This window comes from Procambarus clarkii, chromosome 87 (assembly GCF_040958095.1).
Source record: "Procambarus clarkii isolate CNS0578487 chromosome 87, FALCON_Pclarkii_2.0, whole genome shotgun sequence".
NCBI lineage: Eukaryota > Metazoa > Arthropoda > Malacostraca > Decapoda > Cambaridae > Procambarus > Procambarus clarkii.
The window spans coordinates 3,969,213-3,979,464 of record NC_091236.1 but is presented as its reverse complement, the minus strand read 5'-3'; the positions used below and the strand labels follow the sequence as shown (position 1 = coordinate 3,979,464).

At 39.3% G+C, this 10,252-nt stretch overlaps 1 protein-coding gene across 1 annotated transcript; it reads right to left on the bottom strand.

Moving 5' to 3' along the window:
• Nucleotides 1-958: 958 nt before the first annotated feature.
• Nucleotides 959-9,897, bottom strand: LOC123747079 (uncharacterized). The gene is made up of 4 exons (XM_045729081.2): nucleotides 9,492-9,897; nucleotides 6,031-6,150; nucleotides 3,866-3,987; nucleotides 959-2,605 (listed from the first exon to the last, which is right to left on the bottom strand). Exons 1-4 carry the CDS (start codon nucleotides 9,853-9,855, stop codon nucleotides 1,460-1,462), a joined length of 1,752 nt encoding a protein of 583 aa, XP_045585037.1. The 5' UTR covers nucleotides 9,856-9,897; the 3' UTR covers nucleotides 959-1,459.
• Nucleotides 9,898-10,252: the final 355 nt, after the last annotated feature.

Sequence of the window (10,252 nt, the reverse complement as noted above, 5' to 3'; positions counted from 1 at the left end):
CTGGCTACTAGGTACGACATATATATATATATATATATATATATATATATGTATATATTATATATATATATACGATAAGTATGGGGTGCACAGTAAACTACAGCTCACAGGACGAGTATGAGGTGCACAATAAACTACCACTCACAGGAAGAGTATGGAGAGCACAATAAACTACCACTCACAGGAAGAGTATGGGGTGCACAATAAACTACCACTCACAGGAAGAGTATGGGGTGTACAATAAACTACCACTCACAGGAAGAGTATGGGGTGCACAATAAACTACCACTCACAGTTAGTCTGGGGAGCACAATCCCCCATACTGGTTCTCGGTATATTTATTTACAGTATATAAATTGGTAATACTTATTTGAACATACTTAGTGACAAAATAACATACTGTAGTGTATATACAATAAACATTTCAACTATAAATACAAAATTATTTTGTAATACGAAATTAGGTTCATCCTAAAGCAGGCTGCTAATTTGTAGTGTATACAGAATTTGCAATTTATTAACAATATATTTAGTACCAGATGTTGATTAAGACTTCCCAAACAAAATAATTTTGAACCTTTTTAATTTACAAAAAATGCATCAAGTGCCCATCCAAACTCGAAAGTTTACAATTTGCAACAAAATTAGTTGGACTATTTTACTTGTATCAGGAAGTGTTCACATCTTGGAGCAGTAATGTCGAATTTTCGCTATATATTGTTCGAAAGGTGGTCCCTGTCACACAGGTCTTCAAAGTTTCTGCAGCTCATAATTACCATGGTCATGGCATTTTTTTTTTTAATTATTATATTACATGTCCCCAATCTGGCCATGTGGTCTCAAACAGGTTTGCCACCTCTGCACTTGACTATGATCTAACAACACCTGTTCACACTGCATCTCTTCCTTGCCTGCAAACCTTACATAAATGACTTCTTCTTTAAGGTCAATAAAACAGTTTTAATGTATAAATTTATTCATGTACATATGTGACTGGGAATCGATACTAATATAATCAATATAAAGCTACAACATAATTCAAAATATATACATCAAATATAGTCCTTTAGTAGTAACTATAGGTAGCCTTTAAACAGAACAAATCGAATAAAATATAAAGTTCACTAAATCTGAATAAAGGCATGTTCCAGGTACAAGGTTAATTAACATTGGAATAAATCTCCACATTTATAAGCACAATTATAGTAAGGAGATTCAGGTATTTATACATGTGGCCATAATTTCCATTTAAGAAAACTGAAAGGTAACATGGGAGAATATAAAACTATAATAAAGCATAAAAGCATTTTGACATTTTTGTTACTGATTGCGCAGACGACTAGCAGTAGGAGATGCATAGCAACTTACAACCCAAGTTGATAAGCTCATGACAAGGCTATTTCTGCAGATAACCTGTCTTAGTGCTTCACTGTTTTCCAAATGTATTCACTTTGAAAAATTAAAGAGTGGTGTATCGTGCAGTAGAAAGATTAAGTGGTTGAGATCCATCCTCCGGAACCTCTGCAAGTTGTATAAGAGCCATGGCCCCCATCCACTTCTCCTTGGTTTCTCCTCTAGGAAGAGGACCCATCACTGGGGCAACTTGTGAAGAGGAAGCCTTTACAACAACTGAGGGCCGGATTTGGTTCTCAGATTCTGAGATGTGTCTGGGGCTTTCCAGTTCCCCTTGCTCAAGACGAGCTTCTCGTAGCCATCTCTTTTTGGGCTGTCTCATGCGCCAAGTCTCCTCTAACTGGGGAGAGTTGTCAGAGTGTGGGGATTTGTCATCAACAATATTATCTAGGCTTTCAGTAACAACATTGGATGAAAGATGTGTTTCTGGGAGAGATAGTACTACTTGTGGTAATTGTTCTTGTTGGTAGCCCTCACTTAAAGCCTTTTTATCTGACAACTCAATTGGAACATCTGTGAGAATATTTGATGTTTTAGGTATGTGCCAAGGTAATTCCACCAATACTTGATCACATTCCAAAATGTGATCTGGAAGAAGTCCCAAGGTATCTGTGTTTAGTCCCAATGAATTTGGAAAATTCATTCCAAGAACAACCTCAGGTTCATGCGAGATATGATGAGGCTCGTGTGTGCCAAGATCCTCATTCAAAGAAATGTGTGATGTGAAAACATTGTCCTCACTTTCTACCAAAGGCTTTATTCCATCCATATCAAATCCTCGGTAAGTGTGTGTCTTGATAGGGCTCTGCAAATTTTCTGTATTCCTCAAAACACGAGCATGATTTGGAGATGCTGGCAACGGACGTTGTGGGCGATGATAGTCTCCATACTTATTTTCATCTCCACCGTAACTTTCAGGAGACATGTATACATTTTCATCTGTAAGATGTGTCTGATAAACCGTGGCTGAACGGCTATCAGGAATATTTTGTTGCTGCTCCATTAATGGACCAAGACCACGGCGAGATTTCGTACGTTTAACTGGTGGTGGAGACATTATGTCAGATTCTGAAGAGGGTGTGTGGGGAGTATGAGTCTCGGGCGAACCATCCAGTTCACGTTTGTTCTTGCGTGCTTTAGCTGGTGTTCGTTCCATTTTTTCATGTCGATATTTCTCTAGCCATTGCAAGACCTGAAAAAATAAATATATACTGTGTATATTAAATATAGTGGTAGTTCATGAAATGCAATGATAAACTTAACTTAGACTAAATAATGCAAAGCTACAGACCATACTCATTTTTATTCTACATTTGTAGAAAAGATATCATTGTCCTTCTTTCGAACTAATTTGTACACAAGTTGCTTTACCATTACATTTATCAACTGTATGCACATTTACCAACACTACAAAAATTCAAAATGTATTTTACACAACAATAATTTCACTGAAACATCTTCCTGAGCTTTAAAGAACATGAGTAGAGCATCATGTAGCTTTGGAACACTCAACTTGTGCCCACACCATCACTTAGTATACTATGATCTATGTGTTCTGTCATACAAATACTATAATATTACTGACAGCCCATAATAACATCGCACTTGAAAAACAATGGTAAAACATTAGAAATAAGAAGAAAATATTACCCCCTCAGAGAGGTGCAGGAAGCAGTGGCAGTAGGAAAATATTATTATGTAAAGTTGTTCAAAACTTTCAAAAGAACTCCCCCAACAATGTAAACAAATGATAAAAAAAATGCATTAAACTAGTGCAAGGTAGTAGTTCAACCCACCTCCCCCCCCTCACTTGGGGAAAGGAGGGAGGCAGACCCACCACCAGTGTTTAAGATGATGGAACCTCCCTATCACCCTGGGGGAGGGAGGATGTCGGGAAGCCACCACGGCTCACCCAGAAATTAACGTTTCAATACATTTACTGCTGGTTTTCTGAGGGAACCTTTCTTGTGGCTCCCTGAAGCTATTTACCCATGGAGAAGGACAAAAAGGGCACTCACTAGGCAGGAGGCAGTGCCTCCCACAGGTATCACAATGAGGAAGAGACTGGAGCCAGAGCGACTGACAAATGACCAGGCACTGGCTAAACTGAAGGTCGCTCAGTCAGCTGACCCGGGTCTGTCTCCTTCCTCCCCACATATGAGGGGGAGGAAAGGTAGGGTGATAAAGCTTGCACTAGTTTCTTGAATATATTATCATTTGTTAACATCGTTGGGGAAGTTCATTTGGCAATTTTGAGACTGTGGTTTCGTTTCTAACCAAGCAGTGGTCTGTCTCATTTGGCCGACTTTCTGGGTGCCTTTCCTTAGTGGTGGCAGACACGAATAACTTTGTAAATGTCTTCATGTTACTCACTTTGATTACACCATTTACTTGCATATGAATTTTATTAAATGAAAGTGATTTAATTAGATTTGAAAGAAGAGCAACTTACGTCATCAGTACACTCTGCAGGTGAGAGTTGTGGGTTGATGTTTAGATCTGATGTCCGCTGCAGAGTGGCATAAGGATGTTCAGCACAGTGACGATTGGCATGGGTGAATCGAGATGTACAGCCTAAGGAGCAAGTACATAAAACTGTGTGAAACCACTATTATCCAATTAATGTTATGTATACAAGTAAAGGGGAGAGGGCAGTTATCATAAAACAAACCAAAGCTGGAAATTCTTAAATGCATGACTAAGGTCAGGTAAACATACTCACATCAAATAATTAATACTGTACAGTACTGTATATGCAAAATGTAATAAGTCATTAGTTATAGACATAATAAGACATTCTTAAAATGCTGAATACAGTGTAACCTCCAAAATTTCTGGACTTAACTGGATTTGTGAATATAGAAAAACTAAAAGCAAGCAATGCTGAAAGCTTGAATGTCAGATAAGACTCCCAGAGAAAGGCCGCAACCACTGACTTGAGTCATGATATATTACATATAACTTCAAGTTCTGAGGCAAGACCAAAGAGCTGAAGCTTAACCACTGCTATCAACATTAGGTGAATGTTGAGAAGGTCACAAGATAATTGGATGTTTGTAGTAGGTGGTGGGGGATTGGGGGTTGCAATGTTCAGAAGGGCAAGTGTCTATCATCTCTCCAATCTAGCCACCTTTAAACCTATGTCCATCCGTTTATCAGTCCATCTACCTATCAATTCCTATTTCCATCTAGCCATGTCTGTCCATCCATGTAATAAGTTACCCCATCACCTCATCTATTTCCCATTCAATATCCATGTCTGTTTTAAGTAACACATTTAAATGCATTCTAATCCACCTACATTATAATCTGGTGTGAGGTTACCTGTGTCTGGAGTCTAGTCATCCTTGAGGGATGTCTGCCTCCTGCCTTCCATCTTTCAGTCTATGTTTCTGTGTGTAGTTATTACTCCTTTCCTCCATTGCTCTCTAGTCTAACAGACAAATGTAGATTACTAGATTGACAAAAATACATAAAGCCTACCAGGAATAGAACAGAAATACTGCCTTGTTAATTTGCGATAAGCAAACAGCACATACTAAATAGTTTAGTTAAGAACGATAAGGGTTAGCAGACTTCTAGATGTTACCACTGCTAGGCTTAGGCTTGGCTACAAGTACCTCTGCTAATGTAGATTTGACTAAATGTAAACTGTCAGCAGAACTACTGTATTCGCATACTTTGCATCATTATATAATGGAATGTGAAAAAATTGCGGAATTCAGAGATAACACCATCAATGGAGTCCAAGAAATATGTAAGAGCTTCATTCATAATGACGTACTGCCAGGAATTTTTAGTGAAGTATCCGAAATATGCTTACTGTAGGTAATGCATGCATGACTGTAAAGCTGCCGCCCAGTTGTGGGTGGGTGTGGAGCAAGACTTATTAACGAACTAGGGGGAATCAGTTCCTGAACCCATTATATGCCTCTGTAACCCTTTCCACCACTGCCCACAGGATGGGTATGGGGTGCATAATAAAGAAATTGAATTGAAGAGTATGCAGGGTGTGGCAAAGTGGTAAGGGGATTCTTGGAAGTAGTGATCACAGCCTACATTTAAGGAAAAATGAAACATCAGCCTTCAATCATCTATAGAATTTAATTTTGAAAATAATTATTATTAATGACCCGAGTAGTAGACTATTAGATGGGTTTACAGGGTCGACCAGTCCCAGCCCTGTTGTGCTTGTATATCTTCTAGCCAGTCAGTCTACCAACTAAGCAGATATTTCTTATGGACAATTCGATAGCAAAATCGGATTGCTATTTAGATATATAGAGATCCAAAACATGAAGGTTACACTGAAGACTACATAGCATATGCACTACTGAACATGAACAAAATATTCCATTATAGTAACAAAACATCCACATGAAAAAATACACCACAAGGCCAAACAATATCATGTACGGCATAAACAAATTATCAAAGAATACAGTAGGTGCATGATAATGTGGTAACACTGCACATGATCACGTTCACAGAAGTGGGAGAATGAAAAAATATAAAAAATGAGGACAGAAAATATCAAGAGAAAAGACAAAGAAAAGTGAATTATGGAAATGTAATTACCACAACAATAAATGAAGGATATAGGTATTGAACTGTTACCTGGAGCAGAGCAGATGAAAGGCTTCTCACCCGTGTGTAGTCTCTGGTGGGTCTTCAGCTGACCACTCTGTGTAAATGCCTTTGTGCACCCAGGAAAATCACACTGGTATGGACGCTCACCTGAAAATTTGAGGAAGTTTAGTGATTCAACAATCCTGAGATCTAGGGATTAAATAGGACTCATCCTTACACACAAATTTAATTTCTTCACTATTTACAACTTTTGAACATACATATAGTATCTTGACTACAGTACAATATACATTATATATACAGTACAGTACTGTTAACAATTAGCTTAAAATGGTGTACATAAATGGGGAGTCAGAAGTGGGTTGGGTACAGGCATGATAGGTGGGGGTATAGGATTGACCAAGACAGAAGCACTTGTCCAATTGTGCTTTGTTCTTTGGTTTCACCTTAGAAAATATCAGAGGGACTAATTCAAAATCTGCACATAATTAACACCACATGAGATCAGGAGGCATGGCAGGATGTGCAGAATTTCCACTTTTAAAAGCAGAGGTGCAATAGGTACTCAAGAGAACTTTATCAACATCAGAGGGCCAAGACTTCAACATGTTCCTGTCACACATAAGGGTATAACTGGCTGGATTCACTGTGTTTAAAAGAGAACTAAAAAAATTCTTGCAAAGGATACCCGATCAACCAGACCACCAACCAGGAGGCCGGGTCAGAGACCGAGCCACGGGGACGTTGATCCTCGGAATCATTATGAGGTAACCTCTGAACCTTTAATCAAATGTTAAACACAGGTTCCTGTATCTTACACTGTAGTTTTTCAAATGCATCTGAAGCACATTTGACAGTTTAGTTTATAAATGTGTTGCCTTGATCAAGTACCACCAATTTCATATCTGCAATTGTCTATGCTGCCAAGTGTTGCAACCAATGCAATGGCAAGCAGAAGTTCTGAACAATCTTTTTTGGGAGAAGCAAATTCTTTCTGCCAATCAAAAATTTTCATTAAATCAAAATTTCCCCCCACTGTAAGTTGTGCAAATTTCATTTTAATCCAATTTCATTTTAAGTACAACATGGGATTAACCTTGAAAATACAGTATACTGAATTCTGATAAATTTGACCATATGGGCAAATTTGGTAAGTGCCAAGGACTTACTTTCTGTACACCATCATTGAATATGCATTAATTTAATATGACCAGTTAATACTTGCAACAAATACCCTATGTAAATTACTACATGTCATCTTTTAACACTAATGCCAGATCAATTAAGTACTGTACTATTCATCATTGACAACTCATACACAAACTTTTATAAACCATCTACATCAAAAACTTGAGACAAAAATTTAGGGGCCAAATTTTCCCAATATTTTAAATGTTCAAATTATACCCAGCCTTCTATTCACTTCATTGCATATGCAGGCCTATCTTTAGTTATACAGTACTGAACTTAAAGTTGGCTAACATTGCAAGTTGCTTCGTCAAGCAGTGTATGAACTTATTATACTGTATATGCAAGTACATTTTTTGGGAGGAAGCTGATGCAGGACTCGACCTGATGTTCAGACTGTCCTGGACCAACACACCACTGCTGCTCTGCAAGCAAAACTATTCGCGCAGGCTATGACGGAAATTTGTTATAAACCACACATGTTCAAGAAATATCCATGTACAGTATTTAATCATAGACGACATAACCCAAACTCCTAGCTAAATATCTCAAGTTTGCTTATTGTAGATAGTGTACATCTTGTCCCTTAAGCTTCCACTACCTGCATGCATCTTACTTGTTTATCTAATAACAATATACTGTATCCTAACATTACAATACTATAAGACATACTGCCTTTGTAACTTCATTACAAACTTAATACAAATGAAATCTGTTAGTACAGTAGCTGGTTCACCACAAATGGAAATGGTTTGGCTTCAAATTTTGTAAGATCTTCTTCCTTCTTGCCTTCCCCGTGGATGTCAGGCAAGAAGCCTTCCCCATAGATGCCACAGGAAACCTTCCCCATAGATGCCAGAAAGGAAACCCTTCCCCATAGATGCCAGAAAGGAAACCCTTCCCCATAGATGCCAGAAAGGAAACCCTTCCCCATAGATGCCAGAAAGGAAACACTTCCCCATATATGCCAGAAAGGAAACCCTTCCCCATAGATGCCAGAAAGGAAACCTTCCCCCCCCCATGAATGTCAGACAGGAAATCCTCCCCATCGATGCCAGGCAGGAAGCCTTTCCCCCATAAATGCCAATCAGGAAGCCTTCCCTCGCAGATGCCAGAAAGGAAACCTACCTCTGAATACCAATCAAGAAGCCTCCTTATAGATGCCAATCCGGTAACTCCCACATTTTCTTAAAATGTCACCTGGCCTCTCCAGATACCAGCACTGGACAGGCGTACCCGCACAAAGAGCCTTACAACCTTTGCCATGGGATACCTCCATAGGCCTAGACTAATAGTCCTCCCAGCCCGCCCCAAGATAATTATATAGGCGTCGAGGGACCCGCCTCCCCGAGGCCTCCCGGGCGGTCACCGCCGCGCCTCACATTCCTCTCCTGCCTTTTAATTTTGGACCACGCTACCGCCTTCATTTTTAAATGCTGCTACTAAATAATTAAACAAAACAAAAAATAACAATTAAATGCTCATTTCTGTTCGGAGAATAGATCAAATGGGAAACAATTTAACCGGGAGGATGATGAGCATTGATACATTTTGGCGCCTAAGAATACCCGCCCTAGTTCTGTGGTGCCTCCATATACCGCCTTCAACCTCGCCTTCCCCGCGTTAAATACTCCGCCGCATGCCATCAAGCAACTCGTAATTACATGTGCTTGAACATACTTGCATGATTGGGAACCTTTATAACAAAATAAATAATAAGACCAAAAATACGATCTGTGTAGTTTCCGGAAGGTAGAGGCGTGGGAAGGCGGCCCACCGTCTCATGCCGCACTACACCACTCTTCTAGGGAAATATTCATGCAATACGAAAACCCTCACGATTGAACATCTTTTGCTTCAAAAAACTGGAGTACTTAAAGGGGTAAAAGTAGGCGGGAAGAAGTGAAAACAGGCGGTAATTATTGAGGGTTGGGTTTCCCGCCACATGGCCGGCCCTCGACAGTCACAAACAATACCACAAGCTTCACGATTTCCCACAAAGCAAATATATATATATATAATTTTTTGGGGGAATAATTGCAATATCTGTGATTATTTTCGTAATCAACCTTTTAACGGGGAACCGTTTAGATCGTTTAAAAGCGTTACCGGATTCCTGACGTCATTTATCAGACGCGTTAAGGTCAAATACATTAGTTATCAACAGGTATGAACTACAACATCCACATTAACATTTCGTGAACATTATAACATTTGCAATACACCTGAGTGCCTCTGCATTTGTTAATAATGATAGCACAGGTGCAGTTTAAAAATGGCGAGTTAAATGCCATTCTTACCAGTATGTGTCCGTAGATGAGCTTGGAGTGACTTTTCTCTGGGAAACACTCTGTTGCAGATGGGACACTTGATGCTGCTGGGGGACTGAGCACCTTCGATAATCAGGGTATTGATAGCATCCGCCCGCGGTCGTCCTCTCTTTGATTCACAGCTTCTGGGATCAGGGCTTTCACAAGAGTTACTCCCACTGCTGCAACACGGACTACTCAGCTCCACTTTACACACATTTTCTCCCCAGTTCCAAGGGTACAGAGTATTATCCTTCATCGGGGGACTCCCAGGAAACGACATTCCACTGATGGCACCATTGGGATGCCGCTTTGGCGTTGAAAACTGAGAATCTTCACGGCACTTCTCCGACATGACTGCTCACTACGGGACCATAGATTTACCGCGCTCTACAGCATCTTTTAGCGCCAAAACAAATCGAATTGTTCGCGGGGTTTTTCTCGTGCGTTGATTGGCCGGTCGCCACGGGTAAGGTGCGCCATAAACATTGATGTATTTTGGCTCTTCCTATATATAAAAAACTAATAAACATTACAGCTATGTGTAAAATTATATTTATAGTCTGTGCACATTCAAATATATTAGTGAGGACTTCTTGGTAAACGTAGAAAAAGTTTTATTAATAGGCACATGGTTCCCGCCATATCATTACCTGACGAGCTACAAACATTTTTGTACTTTACCTCAATTACTATTCTAAATATATAACTTTTAAATTTAATTTATATAAATTTGATGTTAAAATATAAAT